Raw genomic sequence first — 24,400 nt, 5'->3', positions numbered from 1 at the left:
CTCTGTGTTAAGACAGTACCTATCACAATGGGATTCCAGGTCTGATTTTTGCTTTGAAATGCTACGGTCATACAAATAATAATAATGGTTCATATTCTCAGAGTACTCCGGTTGTTCTCTCTGAAGAGCGCCTTTACGCTCCATTTCCCTGGTAACATTTTCAGTGTAGAAGATTTTTGACAGTAAAACCATCTAAGAGAGGAGAGTGCTGATAGCTGTTGTATTATTTTCCTGTCCTGCCCACTCCAAAAGAGGCTGGGGAAGTTATTCTGGCCCAGCTGGCACAAGATACTCCTCAGTTCATTTATAGCTTTCCTGTTGGTTGACTTGTCCAGGGAAGAGAACATGGCACAGGTTTTTAAAGGTATTTAGCTATTGCTCCTCTCAGCATTGCAAGGCCTAAGTGAGTTAGGCCCAGAACCTCAAAGAGAGTTGGGTTGCCCCACACTGGGCAATAAGGGGTTAAAGACTGAGGGCAGTTAGCAGTTCCAATATAAGTGTCAGTTCAATACGTGGAACCCCCAGGCTCAGGGGGAATCAGGGGACCATTTGGGCAGATGCTGGGGGTGACACAGCCAAAGGGAAGCACTAAGTGGGGAGACAAGCTCAGGGAAAAATTTTGGGGGGGGGGTGTCAGTTATAGCCACTATGCTCGGCTCTGCCCTCTCCCCATTATCATTCCTGGCCTAGTTACTTCAGTGCCAGGGTCCTTCCCAGCCAGAGTGACAGCAGATCACACCAGCCATAACTTCGTCCCATAACCTCCCTACAACTTTCACACAGGGAGTGAAATCAAAGCAGGGAGTGCAAATGCCTGGAGCAGCTGAGCAGAGTGACAGTGGCCTGGGGCTGAGGCAGGTGCTCACCTCACTCCTTTAAAGCAGGCCTAGATGTTCATACCCATGTGTCTGTCCCACAGAGGGATGTGAGAGGGCCTCCATCTAAACACACGATTTTCAGTTTCAGTGGGCAAGGGCCAGAGTGGGGTCGTTTTAGGCTCTGATTCTTCAATGAGCCCTGCACAAACTAGCCCCTGCATTTACTCAGACCCCAGTAACTTCAACAGGCAGTTGGGAAGAGTAGCTGAGTTCCAGAGGGCTCTGCACAGGTCCAAGTATCCCTAGCACAGAGAGACCATTGCATGCTCAGGGCTTAGAAACCACCTTCCCATCCATAGCCCTTGCACACAGGCAGCCAGAAGAAGCAGCAAGCCCAACCATGTTGAGAGCACACTACAAGTCTTCCTACCTGGGATCTACAGCTACAATCACTAATTATGCAGAGGGTGCCACCCAGGAGAGAAAGCCAGCTGGGGGCAGGAAGCATCTCTTTCCTTTTCCCATTCCTCCTTCTAATATTCAGACCATTGGGGTGTAGCTGGTGTGATCTCTATGCTCACACCTTGGATCCTCCAACAGGCCTTTGGATTAAACACTCGAGCCCGTTGGTTTGGGGTTTGCTGAAATAACTCACTGCTCTTTGTGCCATAAATACTGCACCCAGTGGGTTAGTCAGTCACTGCATTTGCTTTATATAACTTGAGAGTGGTGCAGGAAAATTTTCGATCGGGTTTCTTAGGTCTGACCCTGGCTTGGGGATGTGTTAGAACCGCTCCTTCTCTACGGAAAGATTAGCTGCAGGGGCTGCGCTCGGGAAACGTAGTCTGCAATGTTCTTCATGGCGTAAAGAAAATCCAGCTCCCACTTCTATCCAAGTTTGAAGCTAATATCTGTTGATGTGAAATCTACTCATTGACATCACACATTTTATTAGACTTGGACTAAAGAGGAAAGAGCTTCACTGGGCTTGGATACAGAAGTCACGTTAGCTGACCAGCACTCCTGAAGTCTGCATTTACTCTTCCATATTCCTAAAAGGAGCAGACTAGGACCTTTATTCCCCCCAGCAGGGCTGCACCTAGCTAGTGTGTTGGAGGGGCCTCTGTTAATCCAGAACACAGCAGGGTATGTAACACACTTCCAGTTACACAGGCAAATTAGCCTCAGTGATCGCTCACTGTCAGTTAGGGAGTTTCTGACTTTTCTGCAGAAAAGGACCTCGAAGTTACAGTGGACAAGAAACTGGCTATGAGTCAACAGTGTGCCCCTGTTGCCAAGATGGCCAATGACATTTTGGGCTGTGTAAATAGGGGCATTGCCAGCGAATCGACAGACATGATTGTTCTCCTCTATTCAACATTTGTGAGGCCTGATCTGGAGTACTATGTCCAGTTTTGGGCGCTACACTACAAAAAGGATGTGAAAAAATTGGAAAGTGTCCAGCAGAGGGCAACAAAAATGTTTAGGGGACTGGAACACATGACTTATGAGGAGAGGCTGAGGGAACTGGAATTGTTTAGTCTGCAGAAGAGAAGAACGGGGGGAGGAGGGGGTGGATTTGATAGCTGCTTTCAGCTACCTGAGAGGGAGTTCTAAAGAGGATGGATCGAGACTGTTCTCAGTGGTACAGATGACAGAACAAGGATCAATGGTATCAAGTTGTAGTGGGGGAGGTTTAGGTTGGATATTAGGAAAAACTTTTTCACTAGAAGGGTGGTGAAGCACTGGAATGCGTTACCTAGGAAGGTGGTGGAATCTCCTTCCTTAGAAGTTTAAGGTCGGGTTTGACAAAACCCTGGCTGGGATGATTTAGCTGGGGATTGGTCCTGCTTTGAGCAGGGGGTTGGATTAGATGACCTACTAAGGTCTCTTCCAACCCCCATATTCTAGGAGTCTATGGAAACCTTTGTAGCCCCAGTCCACTGGAGTACAAGACAGGCCCTGTTCAATGAGATCAGGAGTAACTAGCCCTGGGAGCTGCTTCCATCACCACTTTGATTACTAGTCTCCATCTTTGAGAGCTACACACCCATTCCTGCTCATGGTGCTGTTGCAGTGCTGAACCCAAGAGACATTTCCTTGCCTGAAGCTTTTTAATAGCTGAAGCCAGAGATAGGATAAGCAACAGTGATGGAGCTGCCTAGCTGCCACTACCCACTTGTGACTTCAAGCATAGACACAAGCTCTCAGGAAAATGCATTACAAGCCCAGCACTGGTCCTATTATGGATCTCCCACAACCCTGAGCCATGTGCCTGTACAGTTATTGGGCTGGCTATGTTTACACTAGGCAGTAGGAAAGATTAGGCAAGTGCTTGGCTAATGGCAGGGAGGAAGGATGCAGGCTGGCTGATGTCCATGCTTCAGCAAGACTATCTGCTGCTCTCTCTCTTGCGGCTAGTCTCCCTGTGTGTGTTTTGTTAAATCCCAGTTGCCTGGAGTTGTCAATTCACCATCTTTTCCTGGACACTTCCAACCTGTTGAGCTTCTTGCACTGAACTAGAGGCAAGGCCCAGCAGTCTCCCACCACTGTATGTGACCCTTTTAACTTTGTTCATTACCAGTCATAGGTTCAGTTCTCCACACACCCCATTTCCTCTCAAGGCCATAGTGCCCTATCTCAACAACCTGGGTCTTTCCCTCTGTTAGTTGGTCTCAGAGTCTGTAATGTTGCCTTGCTACCCACGGGAAGCCAGACGAGTGTTCTCAATGGGGAGAACCCTGTTGCCTCCTTCTACATGAGAAAAGTCTCAATGGAAGAGTGTCAAATGGAGGCACCTGAAGAGATGCCTTCACCCAGGAGACGAGCTCAGCCATTATGGAGCCCTGCCAGAGAAAGTGGGTGGAGGGGGTTTGTGTGTGTGAAGAAGAGGGGCATGGGGTCACCTGTACAGTATATGTTTCTACAGAGCATGAGCCAGGGAGGGAATCACATTAAGCAGACAGAAATTTGAATGCAGTTGCAGTTTATTGTAACATTAAACCCTAGTTTTACACATTATAAAGCTAGGGAAAAGATCAAGCTCAGGAGCACTTCCTGTGTACAGAGGAAGACAGCTGTATGTATGTCCTGAGAGAAGCAGACTAGCCCTGCACGGGATGCAGTCCTGCATGACTAGTGATGCCACCCTGTAACTGGTAATACATGGTTCTGGGGAAGTGTGCCTGGGAAATGACATTCACCTTCTGTAATTCTGCAGAAGGAAGAGCTGACCTCAGTCCACCATCTGCCAAAGCAGAACTGCGGCCTCAGCATGGAGACCCCACACTAGCTATGCAGGAAATTCAGCTGGATTCCTTCCAACAGCAGGGGGAACCCTTCAGGCCTCCACCTTCTTTCCTTCCTCCATCAGCTCATCAGTACATGGTGGGGAGTCTACAGGAGGAATGAAGGGTCCCACGATCCAGTCCAGGGGAATGTTCTGCGTCACGTATTCCAGGAGCTCATCCAGGGACTCCTGGGCCTTGGTCACCATCTCCTGACTCCGGGCAAGGGCACTGCTGGACAGATCTTGGAAACAGCCGGCACTGGAGAAGGAGGCCTGGAGCTCTTGTATACTGCTCGAGACCTGCTGGGCCTTGTCCTGGATAGTGCTGGGAAGGCCCTGGATGCTGCCCAGGAGAGTAAGGCAGGTGGTTTTCAGTTGCTGGGTGAGGCTCTGGGACGTGGCTAGAGCCTGAGCTTCAACCTGCTGGAAGGAGAAAGAGACTGGAGTATCTACAAGTTTTCCCTACAGATGGGGGGAGTTCACTCGAGCAAGGCTGTCAGGGCGAGAAGGAGGAGAATACCTTCGCGGAGTCTGGTTCCTCCTGCCCTTCCAACTTCCCCCTGCAGCACTGGAGCCACATCTGGTACAGACGGTCCTGGCCATTGTGAAGCTTCTCATCTACAGCCTGTTTGATCTGCAGGAGGAGAGGGCAGTTAGCTGGGAAGAGCAGGAGGCGGCTGGCCAGGGAAGCTCTCCCACAGCTAGGTGTGGGCAGCAGGCAGGCAGCACTACTGCAGCGACACAGCTGGGCCCAGGAACAAACAGTGCCAATGGCACGGAGCATGGGAGGCTGCAGAGACCGTGTCAAGGTTCCTCCCCGACTCTGAACTCTAGGGTACAGATGTGGGGACCTGCATGAAAAACCTCCTAAGCTTACTTTCACCAGCTGAGGTTAAAACTTCCCCAAGGTACAAATTAATTTTACCCTTTGCCCTTGGAATTTCCACTGCCACCACCAAACTCTAACTGGGTTTACTGGGAAACGTAGTTTGGACACGTCTTTCCTCCCAAAAACCCTCCCAACCCTTGCACCCCACTTCCTGGGGAAGGTTTGGTAAAAATCCTCACCAATTTGCATAGGTGACCTCAGACCCAAACCCTTGGATGTTAGAACAATGAAAAAGCATTCAGTTTTCTTACAAGACGACTTTTAATAGAAGTAAAGGAATCACCTCTGTAAAATCAGGATGGTAGATACCTTACAGGGTAATGAGATTCAAAACAGAGAATCTCTCTAGGCAAAACCTTAAATTACAAAAAAGACACAGACTGGGATAGTCATTCTAGTCAGCACAAATCTTTTCTTAGCCATTTAAAGAAATCATAATCTAACACATACCTAGCTAGATAACTTACTAAACGTTCTAAGACTCCATTCCTGTTCTGTTCCTGGCAAAAGCAGCATACAGACAGACACAGACCCTTTCTGTCTCTCCCTCCTCCCAGCTTTTGAGAGTATCTTGTCTCGTCATTGGTCATTTAGGTCAGGTGCCAGCAAGGTTACCTTTAGCTTCTTAACCTTTTACTGGTGAGAGGACTTTTCCTCTGGCCAGGAGGGATTTTAAAGGGGTTTACCCTTCCCTTTATATTTATGACAGACCGTGACTCACAGCAGCTACAGGGCAGGGGAGAGGGGTCGTGTTCCTACCAGGTCAATGATTTGCTGGAGCTGGGAGAGGGCCTCCAGGGTGCGCTGCCTGGCTTGTCTCATCTTGCCCAGGGCGTGCTGGTAGGCTCGCTGGCGCAGCGTGCTCGACAGGGAACCCAGACGCACGTAGTAACTCCGCTGCTCTGCGGGAGCCTCTCCAGGCCCCTCCAGGGGAGTTGTGGCAAGCTCAGCTGGAAGGGGGAAGGGGTCAGTTGGCAGCAGTGGTGCAAGTAAGGCAGTAAGGTCAGGTACGCCGCGCCATTAAGACATTTGTTGCTGGGATGACGTACTGGAATGACGTTCGGTAGCCGCTGAAAACGGCAGGGCTCTCAGGAACCGCAGCAGCGAAAGGAGCAGAACGCTGGCACCTCCTCCGGTGTGTCTGTACCGCCCCCAGCTGGCCCCCCACCAGCCCTTCCACGTAGTTGCATCTCCTGTCTGGAGTCTGTAGAGCCCCCCGCACAAGGCAGGGTGGGGTCACTTGGGGGGAGTCATGTGCTTCCCCCCACCCACTCTTGGGTCCCTCCCATGAGTCGCTGTACTGGTAAGAATTAAAACCTACGTGTACCACCAGTTGGTAGGGCCAGGATACAAGGCAGGGATGCGTTCAGCCCTCCCAAAGCTTGTGACCGATGCAATCTTTCCCAGGGCACGTTTGGGTGCCCTGCAGCACCGACCAGTAAGGCAGCGGGTAGCTGCACAGGGAGCAGCATCAGAGGAATCAGACAGGGTGAGCGGAGGGCCCAGCATGAAGCAACTAAGGGAGGGCTAGGAGCCAAGCTAGGTTGCAAGCTAGCCCGAAGGAGAGGTGGCTCTTTTGGCAGCTCAGGTGTGAACACTGAACAGCTGTGAATCCAAGCCATGCCCGAAGACACCAGGGTCACATTGGTTTGTATTCAGCAGAGGGGATCTTACCGAGCTCCTCCTCCGTCATGGGGAGGTAGTAGTCCACCAGCTGCTCAGATTTCCCCAGTGCTGTGTCTATGCCACTCGCAGCCATCTGCCCCATGCGGGAGCCCATCACTGTGCTCATGCTGCTGGTCACGGCAGATTTGGTAACCTCCATGCTCTCATGGACAGCCCCTTGGGCCACGCCTACCATGCTGGTCACTGCATCCTTGGCCTCAGTGACCGTGCTGCAGGCTGCATCCTTGGCACCCACCATTGTGGCATGCACAAGGTCTTGGGCATCCAAAGCCACCTAGAGGAAAAGGGGTCAGAGGAGAGGTCACTGAACACCTAGCGGAAGTGAAGGGCCCACAGCCTCACCCTGCTCCAGTCGTGACACTCGTGTGGTTACCTTCTCAATCGGCTGCTGCAGGATGGGCAGCTGCTCCTCCAGTCTGTCCAGACCCCAACAGGCATATTCATTGGCTGCTGCAACTGAAACACAACCACAGAACTAATTCCCTTAATTCCTTCATGTGCACAGATCTTGTGGGGCTGCTAATCTGTGTACACTGGAGGACTGGAGTTCCTAAGCAAGTCTCCCCAGGTTACTGATGGGAAAGCCAAGGAAGAGGGGTTGGGCAAGTTGCCCAAGGCTATGGAGGCAGTCTGTTTCAGAGCCAGGTTTAGCACTCAGGAGATCCGGCTGCCAGTCATCTGTTCTGAAACCCTCTGGAGAAGCTGGGGGTGGATGGAGTCTCCAGTGCCTGCAATGGGCTCAGATCCCTTCAGCACTGGAGCTGCTTCCTGTGCCCTCTAGCAGGTATTGCTCCATGGCATTAGGTGCCATACACAGTGCATGTGGCTGTGTGGTACTGGGCCAGCCATGCACACCAGGGATTGTGCCTGGGCACTGCCTGCCTCTAGGCTGGCCCAGTTCAGCACCAGTACCTGAGCAACACCTCCCCCGCAACACACACAAGAGCGTTCCTGTCTCCCTTTCCCTTACTCACGCTGTGGCTCCAGCTGGTCCAGGATGGGCCGTGCCCCGGTGATAGCAGCAGAGGTGATGGTCCTCACCCCAGTCTCTGCCACCTCACATATCGCTTTGATGGCTGGGTGGGTCTCTTTGGTGGCAGCGTAGCTGGCAGAGGCCATCTCACAGGCAGAGCTGACCAAGGGCAGGCCAGCCACCCTGTGCCCTGCAGTCTGAGGGAGGGAAAGAGGAGCCAGATGAGGAAGAGCTCCTGGCTTGTCAAGGTGCCCCTCCTGTCTCTTTCCCTCACAACTACTGATTCTGTAGGAGACTGTCCTCAGAGCTAGGCAGTCTCCGGTCCCTGTCAGGAGGGGTTCAGTGGCCTGCCTGTGACATTAGTTACACACCCAGAAGCCTGGTCCCATTAGAACAGCTGCCTATATTCAGCAAGGTCTCAGAACGCTGCTTTCGTCCTGGCACACCCACCAACAAAACAGATCAGTGAGAGCAGGAATGGAGAGACCTTTTGTCTTTCCAAGTGCAGTCTCTCCTGATCAGGAACCATGTCTCGCTCTAGCACCCGGTACCTACTGGGCATTATAATCAGCGGGATTTGACGGTGTTCGAGTGGAGACAGCATACAGAGGGTCACCAGTGCCGATGCTCCTCCTGGCTTCAGGGGGCACTTGTGGGCAGTGACTACGGCACTCTGAGAACTAGAACTTGGAGCCTTAGCTAGTATTGTGGTTACGAGTCCCTGTCTCCAGCAGTGGAGACATTCAAGCTAGAACAGCCCTTCCAGCTGCCAAGCACACCTGCCTCCCCAGGAGGGACCCACCTGTTGCTCCTCTGCCTGGATCTCCACCTGTGGTTCATTTTCCTTAGCAGACATGGTGGAGTGAGATGTCCCTGCAAGACCCAAAAAGGAATATTCAGTGGCTACAGCAGGAAATAAAATCAATATTGTGTAGGAACACCAGGAGAGCTGCCCCCGGTCTGTTTTCTCTAAGAGCCAGACCAGGTTGTCCCCCTGCAGTAAGTCTCTCTCTACAGAGAACAGGCCAGGGCCTTAAACCTTTGACCTAAGGCAGGCTCAGAGACAGCCAGTTCCTCAAGCCCAGGGATGCACTTGTAATCCACACACCTTGTGGGTGTGTTCTTCTGTCCCATCTCGTGGCACCAGGACCAGTTAGAGAGGCAGAGATTAATTTATTGGCTTTACGGTCTTAGCTAAGAGTCTTATGGCTTTTAGCTCATGCAGTAGAGGCTCATGCATTTAGGTCCAGAGGTCCCAGGTTTGATCCTGCCCATTACCAGGGTCTTTTGGCGTTACACACTCCCAAAGCTTCTCCTCAGACTTCTACACCAAACAATGCCTCCCAAGGGGAGCACCAGGACACCTGCACAGCTCATCAGAGGCACCCTCCTAGTTTCGTCTTTTCCCAGATAGTACCGGGGCTAATTCCATTTGTCCCAGAGTACAATCACTGACAGAAGTTATCCTGCTGAAGGTAGTAGCCATTGACTACACACACAGAACACTGAATTGAGAAGGTACCACTGGGGAGCCTTCAGGGACCTCTTGAGTGAGTAGTGTAGGAGTCTCCCTGGATACTGAATTACATAGGAGATGATCATAATGGTCCCTTCTGACCTTAATATCTATGAGTCCACGTAGAAGATGTCCACTATGGCAGGCTGGTTATTTTAAAGCCAATTTAGCTGGTAAAAATACAAATATTCTATTGTCAGTTCAAGACTGGTCTGGTAAAGAAACAGATTCCAGTTCAGGTAAATTGACACCATCACCCCTGGAGGCGAGAGTGAGACCACTAACTAGAAAGCTAGGGCTAGGAAGCATTTCCCTTATGGGAAGGCACCAGGCCTGTTTTCCTTTAGTGTTTCCTGCATTATCTGTTTCAGATACATATTGGTTACCCAGCACTCCAATCTCAGCTGAATCAGCCACCTCAGTCAAGTGTTTCCACCTGCAGATCATTAGGACAAGCCAGAACTCAGACCACAGTCAGCAGTCCCAATCCCCATTCCTGAGTGAGAACAGCATAGCTTTGCTCAGATAGAGAGGTAAGTAGGAGATTTTCCCCTAGTCCAAGCTCTAATTTAGTTCTCCTTCTTAAATATTCTATTCTCCTCTAGGGAAGCCTCCCTCTCCTCGAACATACCATTAATCCAGGCCTCCCAGTCAGGAAGGCAGATAGTTTCCTTCCCTGGACTGTTTGCTCAGAAGACTAAACTCAAAATGCTTTACACAAGTACAGCTACAAAGTACTGAAAGTAGTTAAGAGCTTCTGATCATTCAATCCTAGCTACTACTGGCCATCAGGGAAGACACTGGGTTACACTCTGTGTAAGAAAGAGCCCCCATCTAAACACCCAAAGAACCAGAAACATAGCAGAGTTTAACCACACATCTTACCAAACTTCCACACTACTAATCCTTTGCCAGTACTAGGACCTACCCCCCTCAGCCATTATATTCCTGTGGTGATGTCATCATGGGGCTGGACACACTTGACAGACAGCTCAGGAGACCAATCACACAGCTGCATTCCCTACTTTACCCAGTGAGGGCTGTGAGCCTCTGAAATGTTACAGGGTTTTGGAGTTGCCAATTTTGGCTCCAGTTGGTCTCTCTGAAGAGTGCCTTTATGCTCCATTTCTCTGGTAACATTTTCAGTGTGGAAGGTTTTTTCTCACTAAAACAATCTAAGAGAGGAGAGTGCTGATTGCTCAAAGAGAGTTGGGTTGCCCCACACTGGGCAATAAGGGGTTAAAGACTGAGTGCAGTTAGCAGTTCCAATATAAGGGTCAGTTCAATACGTGGAACCTCAGGCTCAGGGGGAATCAGGGGAGCATTTGGGAAATGATGGGGATGACACAGCCGCAGGGAAGGACAAAGTGGGGAGACAAGCTCAGGGAAAAGTTTGGGCGGGGGGGGGGGAGTCAGTCATAGCCACTATGCTCGGCTCTACCCTCTCCCCATTGTCATTCCTGGCCTAGTTACTCCAGTGCCAGGGCCCTTCCCAGCTGGAGTGACAGCAGATCACAGCATGTATAACTTCTTCCCATAACCTCCCCATTGCCCTTCACACAGGGAGTAAAATCAAAGCAGGGAGTGACAGTGGCCTGGGACTGAGGCAGGTGCTCACCTCCCTCTTTTAAAACAAGCCTAGATGTTCACACTCATGTGTCTGTCCCACAGGGGGATGTGAGTGGGCCTCCATCCAGACACACGACCTTCATCTTCAGTGGCTGCAAGGGCCAGAGTGGGGCAGTGTTAGGCCCTGATTCTACAATGAGCCCTGCACAAACCAGCCCCTGCCTTTACTCAGACCCCCAGTAACTTCAACAGGCAGTTGAGAAGAGTAGCTGAGTTCCAGAGAGCTCTGCACAGGTGCAAGTAACACCAGCACAGAGAGACCATTGCATGCTCAGGGCTTAGAAACCACCTTCCCATCCATAGCCCTCGCACACAGGCAGCCAGAAGAAGAAGCAAGCCCAACCACGTTCAGAGCACAGTACAAGTCTTCCTACCTGGGATCTACAGCTACAATCACTAATTATCCAGAGGGTGCAACCCAGGAGAAAAAGCCAGCCGGGGGCAGGAAGCATCTCTTTCCTTTTCCCATTCCTCCTTCTAATATTCAGACCATTGGGGTGTAGCTGGTGTGATCTCTATGCTCACACCTTGAATCCTCCAACAGGCCTTCGAATTAAACACTCGAGCCCGTTGGTTTGGGGTTTGCTGAAATAACACACTGCTCCTTGTGCCATAAACACTGCATGCGGTGGGTTAGTCAGTTGCTGCAATTTCTTTGTATAGCTTCAAACTGGTCCAGCAACATTTTCAGTTGGGTTTCTTAGGTCTGACCCTGGCTTGGGGATGTGCTAGAACCGCTCCTTCTCTACGGAAAGATTAGCGGTAGCGGCTGTGCTTGGGAAATGTAGGCTGCAATGTTCTTCACAGCTGTCTTAATATAAAGGGAAGGGTAAACCCCTTTAAAATCCCCTTCTGGCCAGAGGAAAAATCCTCTCACCTAATAAAGGGTTAAGAAGCTAAAGGTAACCTCGCTGGCACCTGACCAAAATGACCAATGAGGAGACAAGATACTTTCAAAAGCTGGGAGGAGGGAGAGAAACAAAGGGTCTGGGTCTGTCTATATGCTGCTTTTGCCGGGGATAGACCAGGAATGGAGTCTTAGAACTTTTAGTAAGTAATCTAGCTAGATATGTGTTAGATTATGATTTCTTTAAATGGCTGAGAAAAGAATTGTGCTGAATTGAATGACTATTTCTGTCTGTGTGTCTTTTTTGTAACTTAAGGTTTTGCCTAGAGGGATTCTCTATGTTTTGAATCTAATTACCCTGTAAGGTATCTATCATCCTGATTTTACAGGGGTGATTCCTTTACTCCTATTTCTATTAAAAGTTTTCTTGTAAGAAAACTGAATGCTTTTTCCTTGTTCTCAGATCCAAGGGTTTGGGTCTGTGGTCACCTATGCAAATTGGTGAGGATTTTTACCAAACCTTTCCCAGGAAGTGGGTTGCAAGGGTTGGGAGGATTTTGGGGGGAAAGATGTGTCCAAACTACATTTCCCAGTAAACCCAGTTAGAGTTTGTTGGTGGCAGTGGATATTCCAAGGACAAAGGATAAAATTAATTTGTACCTTGGGGAAGTTTTAACCTCAGCTGGTAAAAGTAAGCTTAGGATGTTTTCATGCAGGTCCCCACATCTGTACCCTAGAGTTCAGAGTCGGGGAAGAACCTTGACAACAGTGTAAAGAAAATCCAGCTCCTACCTCTACCCAGGTTTAAAGCGAATATTTGCTAATGTGAAATCCACTCATTGACCTCATGCATTTTATTAAACTTGGACTAAAGAGGAAAGAGCTTCATTGGGCTTGAACACAGAAGACAGATTAGCTGACCAGCACTCCTGAAATCTGCATTTACTCTTCCACGTCCCTAAAACGAGGAGGCTAGGACCTTTACTCACACCAGCAGGGCTCCACCTAGCTAGCGTTGGAGGGGCTTCTGTTCAGCCAGAGCACAGCAGGGTTCGTAACACACCTCCAGTTACGGAGTTTCTGACTTTGATATGAGACAACAGTGTGCCCTTGTTTCCAAGATGGCCAATGGCATTTTGGGCTGTGTAAATAGGGACATTGCCAGCAGATTGACAAACATGATTGTTCCCCTCTATTCGACATTGGTGATGCCTCATCTGGACTACTATGTCCAGTTTTGGGCCCCACACTACAAAAAGGATGTGAAAAAATTGGAAAGTGTCCAGCAGAGGGCAACGATAATGATTAGAGGGACTGTACCACGACTTATGAGGAGCTTTCAACTACCTGAAAGGGGGTTCCAAAAAGGATGGATCTAGACTGTTCTCAGTGGTAGCAGATGACAAAACAAGGATCAATGGTCTCAAGCTGCAGTGGGCGAGGTTTAGGTTGGATATTAGAAAAAACTTTTTCCACTAGGAGGGTGGTGAAGCACTGGAATGGGTTACCTTGGGAGGTGGTAGAATCTCCTTCCTTTGAAGTTTTTAAGGTCAGGCTTGACAAAGCCCTGGCTGGGATGATTTAGTTGGGGATTGGTCCTGCTTTGAGCAGGGGGTTGGACTAGATGACCTTCTGAGGTCCCTTCCAACCCTGATATTCTATGAATAGCTTGGTATCCTCAGTCGATTGGAGAACAAGGCAGGCCCTTTCCAATGAGATGACCACTTTGTTACTAGTCTCCATCTTTGGGAGCAACACAGCCATTCCTGCTCATGATGCTGTTGCAGTGCTGAACCTGAGAGACCTTTCTATCCTAACTCAGGCTTGAGCTACTAAGGAACAGTGATGGAGCTGCCTAGATGACACTACCTACTTGTGACTTCAAGCATAGACACAAGCTCTCAGGAAAACGCATTACAAGCCCAGCACTGGTCTGATTATGGATCTCCCACAACCCTGAGCCATGTGCCTGTAGTGTTATTGGCCTGGCTAGCTTTACACTAGGAAGTAGGAAAGGTTAGGCAGGTGCTTGGCTAACAGCAGGGAGGAAGGACGCAGGCTGGCTGATGTCCATGCTTCAGCAAGACTGTCTGCTGCTCTCTCTTGCAGCTAGTCTCCCTGTGTGTGCACGCAAGGGTGCGTTTTGACAACTCCAGGCAACTGGGATTTAACAATTCACCATCCCTTTTCCTGGACACTTCCAACCTGTTGAGCTTCTTACACTGGATTAGAGGCAAAGCCTGGCAGTCTCCCACCACTGTATGTGACCCTTTTAACTTCACTCATTACCAATAGGGGTGTGTGGAGAGCTGAGAACCTACATTTCCTCTCAAGGCCATAGTGCCCTAACACACTGGGCTCTTCCCTCTGTTACTTGGTCTCACAGTCTGTATTGTTGCCTTACTACACACTGGAAGCCAGATGAGTGTTCCCAATGGGCTGTTGCCTCCTTCTACATGAGAAAAGTCTCAATGGAAGAGAGCCAAATGGAGGCACCTGAAGAGACAAGCTCAGCCATTCTGGAGCCCTGCCAGAGAAAAAGTAGGTGCAAGGGGTGTGTGTGTGTGTGTGTGTGTGTGTGTGTGTGTGTGGAAGAGGGGGATGGGGTCATCTGTACAGTAAATGTTTGTAGAGAGCACAAGTCGGGGAGGGAATCACATTAAGCAGACAGGAATTTGAATGCAGTTGCAGTTTATTGGGACATTAAACCCTAGTTTTACACATTACACAGCTAGGAAAAAGATCAAGCTCAGGAGCACTTCCTGTGTACAGAGGAATAAAGCTGTAGGTATGTCCTGAGAGAAGCAGACTAGCCCTGCAAGGGATGCAGTCCTGCATGACTAGTCATGCCACCCTGTAACTGGTAATACATGGTTAAGGGGAAGTGTGCGTGGGAAAGGACATTCATGTTCTGTTGCTTCTGCAGAAGGAAGAGTTGACCTCAGTCCACCATCTGCCAAAGCAGGACTACAGCCTCAGCGAGGAGACCCCACACTAGCTATGCAGGCAATTCAGCTGGATTCCTTCCAGCAGCAGGGGGAACCCTTCAGGCCTCCACCTTCTTTCCTTCCTCCACCAGCTCATCAGGACACTGTGGGGAGTCTCCCGTGGGAGTGAACGGTCCCACGATCTAGTCCAGGGGAATGTTCTGCATCACGTATTCCAGGAGCTCATCCAGGGACTCCTGGGCCTTGGTCACCATCTCCTGACTCCGGGCAAGGGCACTGCTGGACAGATCTTGGAAACAGCCGGCACTGGAGAAGGAGGCCTGGAGCTCTTGTATACTGCTCGAGACCTGCTGGGCCTTGTCCTGGATAGTGCTGGGAAGGCCCCCGATGCTGCCCAGGAGAGTAAGGCAGGTGGTTTTCAATTGCTGGGTGAGGCTCTGGGACATGGCTAGAGCGTGAGCTTCAACCTGCTGGAAGGAGAAAGAGACTAGAGTATCTGCAAGTCTCCCCTGCAGATGGGGGGAGTTTGCTGGAGCAAGGCTGTCAGGGCGAGAAGGAGGAGAATACCTTTGTGGAGTCTGGTTCCTCCTGCCCTTCCAACATCCCCCTGCAGCACTGGAGCCACATCTGGTATAGATGGTCCTGGCCATTGTGAAGCTTCTGATCTACGGCCTGCTTGGCATGGCTGATCTGCAGGAGGAGAGGGCAGTTAGCTGGGAAGAGCAGGAGGCGGCTGGCCAGGGAAGCTCTCCCACAGCTAGGTGTGGGCAGCAGGCGGGCAGCACTACTGCAGTGACACAGCTGGGCCCAGGAACAAACAGTGCCAATGGCACTGAGCATGGGAGGCTGCAGAGACCGTGACCCACAGCAGCTACAGGGCAGGGGAGAGGGGTCGTGTTCCTACCAGGTCAATGATTTGCTGGAGCTGGGAGAGGGCCTCCAGGGTGCGCTGCCTGGGTTGTCTCATCTTGCCCAGGGCGTGCTGGTAGGCTCGCTGGCGCAGCGTGCTCGACAGGGAACCCAGACGCACGTAGTAACTCCGCTGCTCTGCGGGAGCCTCTCCAGGCCCCTCCAGGGGAGTTGTGGCAAGCTCAGCTGGAAGGGGGAAGGGGTCAGTTGGCAGCAGTGGTGCAAGTAAGGCAGTAAGGTCAGGTACGCCGTGCCTTAAGACATTTGTTGCTGGTATGATGTACTGTAATGACGTTCGGTAGCCGCTGAAAACGGCAGGGCTCTCAGGAACCGCAGCAGCGAAAGGAGCAGAACGCTGGCACCTCCTCCGGTGTGGCTGTACCGCCCCCAGCTGGCCCCCCACCAGCCCTTCCCAGAGAGGAGATGCAACTACGTGGGTCTGTAGAGCCCCCCCCACAAGGCAGGGTGGGGTTGTTTGGGGAAGGGGGGGGAAGTCACATGCCCCCCGACCTCCCTTCTGGGTCCCTCCCATGAGTCGCCGTACTGGTAAGAGTTAAAATCTACTTGCACCACTGGTTGGCAGGGCCAGGATACAAGGCAGGGATGCGTTCAGCCCTCCCAAAGCTGGTGACCGATGTAATCTTTCCCAGGGCACGTTTGGATGCCCTGCAGCACCGAGCAGTAAGGCAGCCGGTAGCTGCACAGGGAGCAGCATCAGAGCCATCAGACAGGGCTAGCTGAGGGCCCAGCATGAAAGAAGAAAGGGGAGGGCTAGTAGCCAAGCAAGGTTGCAAGGCAGCCCAAAGGGAGAGGTGGCTCTTTTGGCAGCTCAGCTGTGAGCACTGAACAGCTGTGATTCCAAACCACACCCCAAGACACCAGCGTCACATTGGTTTGTATTCAGCAGAGGGGTTTTTACCGAGCTCCTCCTCGGTCATGGGGAGGTAGTAGTCCACCAGCTGCTCAGATTTCCCCAGTGCTGTGTCTATGCCACTCGCAGCCATCTGCCCCATGCTGGAGCCCATCACTGTGCTCATGCTGCTGGTCACGGCAGATTTGGTCACCTCCATGCTCTCCTGGACAGCCCCTTGGGCCACGCTCACCATGCTGGTCACTGCATCCTTGGCCTCAGTGACTGTGCTGCAGACTGCATCCTTGGCACCCACCATTGTGGCACGCACGAGGTCTTGGGCATCCAAAGCCACCTAGAGGAAAAGGGGTCAGAAGAGAGGTCACTGAACACCTAGTGGAAGTGAAGGGCCCACAGCCTCATCCTGCTCCAGGACCAGCCGTGACACTCGTGTGGTTACCTTCTCAATCGGCTGCTGCAGGATGGGCAGCTGCTCCTCCAGTCCAGACCCCAACAGGCATATTCATTGGCTGCTGCAACCGAAACAACCACTGAACTCGTTCCCTTAATTCCTTCACGTCCACAGATCTCGTGGGGCTGCTCATCTGTGTACACTGGAGGACTGGTGTTCCTAAGCAAGTCTCCCCAGGTTACGATGGGGAAGCCAAGGAAGAGGGGTTGGGCAAGTTGCCCAAGGCTATGGAGCCAGTCTGTTTCAGAGCCAGGTTTAGGAGTCAGGAGATCCGGCTGCCAGTCATCTGTTCATCCACCCCCAGCTTCTCCTAGAGGGTTTCAGGAGTCTCCAGTGCCTGCCATGGGCTCAGATCCTTTTAGCATTGGAGCTGCTTCCTGTACCCTCTAGCAGGTATTGCTCCATGGCATTAGGTGCCATACACAGTGCATGTGGCTGTGTGGTACTGGGCCAGCCATGCACACCAGGGATTGTGCCTGGGCACTGCCTGCCTCTAGGCTGGCCCCGCTCACCGCTGGTACCTGAGAAAGAATCCTTAACAGCAGCTGCTGCAGCCGTCAAAGCTGCTCCGCACAAGGCGAATGCCTTGGCCAGATCACGTCTAGGAGCTCGCTGAGTTCAGGGGAGCAGGAGAAGGGAGTCTGTGGATTCTGTTTCCTGCCAGTTGGAGGCAGAGTTCAGTAGTGGGCCTAGAGCCACTGTAGGCTGAGCCGGCCCCCAGACCCACCTCCCCCGCCACACACACAGGAGTGTTCCTGTCTCCCTTCCCTTACTCACGCTGTGGCTCCAGCTGGTCCAGGATGGGCTGTGCCCCGTTGATAGCAGCAGAGGTGATGGCCCTTTCCCCAGTCTCTACCACCTCACAGACCCCTTTGATGGCTGGGTGGGTCTCTTTGGTGGCAGCGTAGCTGGCAGAGGCCATCTCACAGGCAGAGCTGACCAAGGGCAGGCCAGCCACCCTCTCCCCTGCAGTCTAGGGGAGGGAAAGAGGAGTGAGTTGAGGAAGAGCTCCTGGCTTCTCAAGGTGCCCCTCCTGTCTTTCCTTCTGCAACTACTGATTCTGTAGGAGACTGCCCAGCTCTGAGGACAGTCTCCTGTCCATTTCACCTGGGTTTCAGTGGCCTGCCTGTGACATTAGTTACAGACCCAGAAGCCTGGTTCCATTGGAACAGCTGCCAATATTCAGCAAGGTGTCAGGAATGCCATTTCCATCCTGGCACACCCACCAACAAAACAGAATTGTGTCATGTTCTCGTTCCGTCAGCGAGAGCAGGAATGGAGAGACCTTTTCTCTTTCCAAGTGCAGTCTCTCTCGATCAGGAACCATGTCTTGGTCCAGCACCCAGTACAATGCCCCCACTGGGCATTGCAATCAATGGGATTTGCCAGTGTTGTAATGCAGACAGCATTCACAGGGTCACCTGTGCTCCTCCCGGATTCAGGAGGCACTTGTGGGCAGTGACTACAGCACTCTGAGAGCTAGAATCATTGGCTAGTGTTGTGGTTACGAGTCCCTGTCTCCAGCAGTGGAGACATTCAAGCTAGAACAGCCTTTCCAGCCGCCAAGCACACCTGCCTCCCCAGCAGGGACCCACCTGTTGCTCCTCTGCCTGGATCTCCACCTGTGGTTCATTTTCCTTAGCAGACATGGTGGAGTGAGATTTCCCTGCAAGACCCAAAAAGGAATATTGAGTGGCTACAGCAGGAAACAGTGAAATCAATCTTGTGTAGGAATACCAGGAGAGCTGCTCCCGGTCCGTTTTCTCTAAGAGCCAGACCAGGTTGTCCCCCTGCAGTAAGTCTCTCTCTACAGAGAACAGGCCAGGGCCTTAAACCTTTGATCTAAGGCAGGCTCAGAGACAGCCAGTTCTTCAAGCCCAGGGATGCAATTGTAATCCACACATCTTGTGAGTGTGTTGTTCTGTCCCATCTCGTGGCACCAGGAGCAGTTAGAGAGGCAGAGATTAATTTATTGGCTTTACTGTCTTAGCTAAGAGTCTTATGGCTTTTAGCTCATGCAGTAGAGGCTCATGCATTTAGGTCCAGAGGTCCCAGGTTTGATCCTGCCCATTACCAGGGTCTTTTGGCGTTACACACTCCCAAAGCTTCTCCTCAGACTTCTACACCAAACAATGCCTCCCAAGGGGAGCACCAGGACACCTGCACAGCTCATCAGAGGCACCCTCCTAGTTTCGTCTTTTCCCAGATAGTACCGGGGCTAATTCCATTTGTCCCAGAGTACAATCACTGACAGAAGTTATCCTGCTGAAGGTAGTAGCCATTGACTACACGCACAGAACACTGAATTGAGAAGGTACCACTGGGGAGCCTTCAGGGACCTCTTGAGTGAGTAGTGTAGGAGTCTCCCCGGATACTGAATTACATAGGAGATGATCATAATGGTGCCTTCTGACCTTAATATCTATGAGTCTACATAGGAGATGCCCACTATGGCAGGCTGGTTATTTTAAAACCAATTTAGCTGGTAAAAATACAAATATTTTCTATTGTCAGTTAAAGATGGTCTCGTAAAGAAACAGATTCCAGTTCAGTTAAGTTGACACCATCACTCCTAGAGGCAAGAGTGAGAGCACTAACTAGAAAGCATTTCCCTTATGGGAAGACACCAGGCCTATTTTCCTTTAGTGTTTCCTGCATTATCTGTTTCAGATCCATATTGGTTACTCAGCACTCCAGTCTCAGCTGAATCAGCCACCTCAGTCAAGTGTTTCCACCTGCAGATCTTTAAGACAAGCCATAACTCAGACCACAACCAGAAGTCCCATTCCCCATCCCTGCATGGGAACAGCATAGCTTTGCTCAGGTCGAGAGGTGAGTAGGAGTTTTTCCCCTAGTCCAAACTCTAATTTAGTTCTCCTTGTTAAATATTCTATTCTCCTCTAGGGAAGCCTCCATCTCCTAGAACATACCATTACTGTATGCCTCCCAGTCTGGAAGGCAAATAGTTTCCTTCCCTGGACCGTTTGCTCAGAACACTGAACTCAAAATGCTTTACACAAGTACAGCTACTAAGCACTGAAACTAGCTAAGAGCTTCTGACCATTCAATCCTAGCCACTACTGGCCATCAGGCAAGACATTGGGTCACACTCTGTGTAAGAAAAGAGCCCCCATCTAAACAGATACAGAACCTAGGAACCAGAGACATAACACAGAGGTTAACCACACATCTTACCAAACTTCCACACTACTAATCCTTTGCCAGTACTAGGACCTTCCCCCGTCAGCCATTATAGTCCTGTGATGATGTCATCATGGGGCTGGACACACTTGACAGACAGCTCAGGAGACCAATCACACAGCTGCATTCTCTACTTTGCCCAGTGAGAGCTGTGAGCCCATGAAAAGTTACAGGGTGTGAGAGTTGCCAATCTTGGTTGGATGTGTTCCTGGAGGTGTCATCACATGACAATCTTTAATTAAAGATTAATCTTTAATTCCTGGAGAGTTCAGGACAATCCTGGAGGGCTGGCAAACCTAGTTTCAGATTATGAGCTGTTTGGGGCAGGCCTTTTACTCTGTGTTAAGACAGTACCTAGCATGATGGGATTCCAGGTCTGATTTTTGCTTTGAAATGCTACGGTCATACAAATAATAATAATGGTTCATATTCTCAGAGTACTCCGGTTGTTCTCTCTGAAGAGCGCCTTTACGCTCCATTTCCCTGGTAACATTTTCAGTGTAGAAGATTTTTGACAGTAAAACCATCTAAGAGAGGAGAGTGCTGATAGCTGTTGTATTATTTTCCTGTCCTGCCCACTCCAAAAGAGGCTGGGGAAGTTATTCTGCCCAGCTGGCACAAGATACTCCTCAGTTCATTTATAGCTTTCCTGTTGGTTGACTTGTCCAGGGAAGAGAACATGGCACAGGTTTTTAAAGGTATTTAGCTATTGCTCCTCTCAGCATTGCAAGGCCTAAGTGAGTTAGGCCCAGAACCTCAAAGAGAGTTAGGTAGCCCCACACTGGGCAATAAGGGGTTAAAGACTGAGGGCAGTTAGCAGTTCCAATATAAGTGTCAGTTCAATACGTGGAACCCCCAGGCTCAGGGGGAATCAGGGGAGCATTTGGGCAGATGCTGGGGGTGACACAGCCAAAGGGAAGCACTAAGTGGGGAGACAAGCTCAGGAAAAAATTATGAGGGGGTGTCAGTTATAGCCACTATGCTCGGCTCTGCCCTCTCCCCATTATCATTCCTGGCCTAGTTACTTCAGTGCCAGGGTCCTTCCCAGCCAGAGTGACAGCAGATCACACCAGGCATAACTTCGTCCCATAACCTCCCTACACCTTTCACACAGGGAGTAAAATCAAAGCAGGGAGTGCAAATGCCTGGAGCAGCTGAGCAGAGTGACAGTGGCCTGGGGCTGAGGCAGGTGCTCACCTCCCTCCTTTAAAGCAAGCCTAGATGTTCATACCCATGTGTCTGTCCAACAGAGGGATGTGAGAGGGCCTCCATCTAAACACACGATCTTCAGCTTCAGTGGCTGCAAGGGCGAGAGTGGGGCCGTTTTAGGCTCTGATTCTACAATGTGCCCTGCACAAACTAGCCCCTGCATTTACTCAGACCCCAGTAACTTCAACAGGCAGTTGGGAAGAGTAGCTGAGTTCCAGAGGGCTCTGCACAGGTGCAAGTAACACCAGCACAGAGAGACCATTGCATGGTCAGGGCTTAGAAACCACCTTCCCATCCATAGCCCTCCCACACAGGCAGCCAGAAGAAGCAGCAAGCCCAACCATGTTGAGAGCACACTACAAGTCTTCCTACCTGGGATCTACAGCTACAATCACTAATTATCCAGAGGGTGCCACCCAGGAGAGAAAGCCAGCTGGGGGCAGGAAGCATCTCTTTCCTTTTCCCATTCCTCCTTCTAATATTCAGACCATTGGGGTGTAGTTGGTGTGATCTCTATGCTCACACCTTGGATCCTCCAACAGGCCTTTGGATTAAACACTCGAGCCCGTTGGTTTGGGGTTTGCTGAAATAACTCTCTGCTCTTTGTGCCATAAATACTGCACCTGGTGGGTTAGTCAGTCACTGCATTTGCTTTATATAACTTGAGAGTGGTGCAGCAACATTCTCGATCGGGTTTCTTAGGTCTGACCCTGGCTTGGGGATGTGTTAGAACCGCTCCTTCTCTACGGAAAGATTAGCTGCAGGGGCTGCGCTCGGGAAACGTAGGCTGCAATGTTCTTCATGGCGTAAAGAAAATCCAGCTCCCACTTCTATCCAAGTTTGAAGCTAATATCTGTTGATGTGAAATCCACTCATTGACATCACACATTTTATTAGACTTGGACTAAAGAGGAAAGAGCTTCACTGGACTTGGATACAGAAGTCATGTTAGCTGACCAGCACTCCTGAAGTCTGCACTTACTCTTCCATATTCCTAAAAGGAGCAGACTAGGACCTTTACTCACCCCAGCAGGGCTCCACCTAGCTAGTGTGTTGGAGGGGCCTCTGTTAATCCAGAACACAGTAGGGTATTTAACACAATTCCAGTTACACAGGCAAATTAGCCTCAGTGATCGCTCACTGTCAGTTAGGGAGTTTCTGACTTTTCTGCAGAAAAGAACCTCAAAGTTACAGTGGACAAGAAACTGGCTATGAGTCAACAGTGTGCCCTTGTTGCCAAGATGGCCAATGACATTTTGGGCTGTGTAAACAGGGGCATTGCCAGCAAATCGACAGACATGATTGTTCTCCTCTATTCAACATTTGTGAGGCCTGATCTGGAGTACTATGTCCAGTTTTGGGCCCTACACTACAAAAAGGATGTGAAAAAATTGGAAAGTGTCCAGCAGAGGGCAACAAAAATGTTTAGGGGACTGGAACACATGACTTATGAGGAGAGGCTGAGGGAACTGGAATTGTTTAGTCTGCAGAAGAGAAGAACGGGGGGAGGGATTTGATATCTGCTTTCAGCTACCTGAGAGGGAGTTCCAAAGAGGATGGATCTAGACTGTTCTCAGTGGTGCAGATGACAGAACGAGGATCAATGGTATCAAGTTGTAGCGGGTGAGGTTTAGGTTGGATATTAGGAAAAACTTTTTCACTAGAAGGGTGGTGAAGCACTGGAATGCGTTACCTAGGAAGGTGGTGGAATCTCCTTCCTTAGAAGTTTATGGTCGGGTTTGACAAAACCCTGGCTGGGATGATTTAGCTGGGGATTGGTCCTGCTTTGAGCAGGGGGTTGGATTAGATGACCTCCTAAGGTCCTTTCGAACCCCCATATTCTAGGGGAACATGAAAACCTTTATAGCCCCAGTCCACTGGAGTACAGGCTCTGTTCAATGAGATCAGGAGGAAGCAGCTCCCAGGGCTAGTTACATCACCACTTTGGTTACTAGTCTCCAGCTTTGAGAGCAACACACCCATTCCTGCTCATGGTGCTGTTGCAGTGCTGAACCCGGGAGACATGGTCTTGCCTAAAGCTTTTTAATAGCTCAAGCCCGAGTTAGGATAAGCAACAGTGATGGAGCTGCCTAGATGCCACTACCCCCTTGTGACTTCAAGCACAGACACAAGCTCTCAGGAAAATGCATTACAAGCCCAGCACTGGTCCTATTATGGATCTCCCACAACCCTGAGCCATGTGCCTGTACAGTTATTGGGCTGGCTAGGTTTACACTAGGCAGTGGAAAGGTTAGGCAGGTGCTTGGCTAACAGCAGGGAGGAAGGACGCAGGCTGGCTGATGTCCATGCTTCAGCAAGACTGTCTGCTGCTCTCTCTCTTGCAGCTAGTCTCCCTGTGTGTGCGCGCAGGGGTGCATTTTGTCAACTCCAGGCAACTGGGATTTAACAATTCACCATCCCTTTTCCTGGACACTTCCAACCTTGCACTGGATTAGAGGCAAAGCCTGGAAGTCTCCCACCACTGTATGTGACCCTTTTAACTTTGCTCATTACCAGTAGTAGGTTCTCAGCTCTCCACACACCCCATTTCCTCTCAAGGCCATAGTGCCCTAACACACTGGGTATTCCCTCTGTTAGTTTATCTCAGAGTCTGTATTGCTGCCTTACTACACACTGGAAGCAAGACGTGTGTTCTCAATGGGCTGTTGTCTCCTTCTACCTGAGAATAGTCTCAATGGAAGAGTGTTAAATGGAGGTTGTCAAGGTTCCTCCCCCACTCTGAACTCTAGGGTACAGATGTGGGGACCTGCATGAAAAAACCTCCTAAGCTTATCTTTACCAGCTTAGGTCAAAAACTTCCCCCAGGTACAAAATATTCCCCCCCGTCGTCCTTGGACTGGCCGCTACCACCACCAAACTCATACTGGTTACTGGGGAAGAGCTGTTTGGACGCGTCTTTCCCCCCAAAATACTTCCCAAAACCCTGCACCCCACTTCCTGGACAAGGTTTGGTAAAAAGCCTCACCAATTTGCCTAGGTGACTACAGACCCAGACCCTTGGATCTTAAGACAATGAACAATCCTCCCAACACTTGCACCCCCCCTTTCCTGGGAAATGTTGGATAAAAAGCCTCACCAATTTGCATAGGTGACCACAGACCCAAACCCTTGGATCTGAGAACAATGAAAAAACATTCAGTTTT

General features: G+C 50.5%; 1 protein-coding gene and 1 pseudogene across 1 annotated transcript; both read right to left on the bottom strand.

Moving 5' to 3' along the window:
• Window positions 1-4,158: 4,158 nt before the first annotated feature.
• Window positions 4,159-9,618, bottom strand: LOC144264718 (perilipin-3-like). Its single transcript, XM_077816502.1, has 8 exons — window positions 9,558-9,618; window positions 8,458-8,528; window positions 7,657-7,852; window positions 7,056-7,138; window positions 6,671-6,956; window positions 5,756-5,946; window positions 4,628-4,741; window positions 4,159-4,530 (listed from the first exon to the last, which is right to left on the bottom strand). Exons 1-8 carry the CDS (start codon window positions 9,616-9,618, stop codon window positions 4,159-4,161), a joined length of 1,374 nt encoding a protein of 457 aa, XP_077672628.1.
• Window positions 9,619-14,693: 5,075 nt separating this feature from the next.
• Window positions 14,694-19,563, bottom strand: LOC144264717 (perilipin-3-like; annotated as a pseudogene).
• Between the last annotated feature and the right edge of the window lie 4,837 nt (window positions 19,564-24,400).

The sequence above is a fragment of the Eretmochelys imbricata genome, chromosome 5, assembly GCF_965152235.1.
Source record: "Eretmochelys imbricata isolate rEreImb1 chromosome 5, rEreImb1.hap1, whole genome shotgun sequence".
NCBI lineage: Eukaryota > Metazoa > Chordata > Testudines > Cheloniidae > Eretmochelys > Eretmochelys imbricata.
Note: the sequence above shows the minus strand (reverse complement) of the source record. Positions and strands in the feature narration are given on the sequence as shown.

Bases quoted from the DNA above. Each gene is read 5' to 3' on its own strand.
- LOC144264718 (XM_077816502.1), bottom strand. From the start codon at position 9,618: ATGATCTGCAGGTGGAAACACTTGACTGAGGTGGCTGATTCAGCTGAG. The intron at 6,957-7,055 runs GTAACCACACGA...CTTTTCCTCTAG, and splicing joins TGCAGCAGCCGATTGAGAAG to GTGGCTTTGGATGCCCAAGA. The intron at 5,947-6,670 runs GTAAGATCCCCT...TCCCCCTTCCAG, and splicing joins CATGACGGAGGAGGAGCTCG to CTGAGCTTGCCACAACTCCC.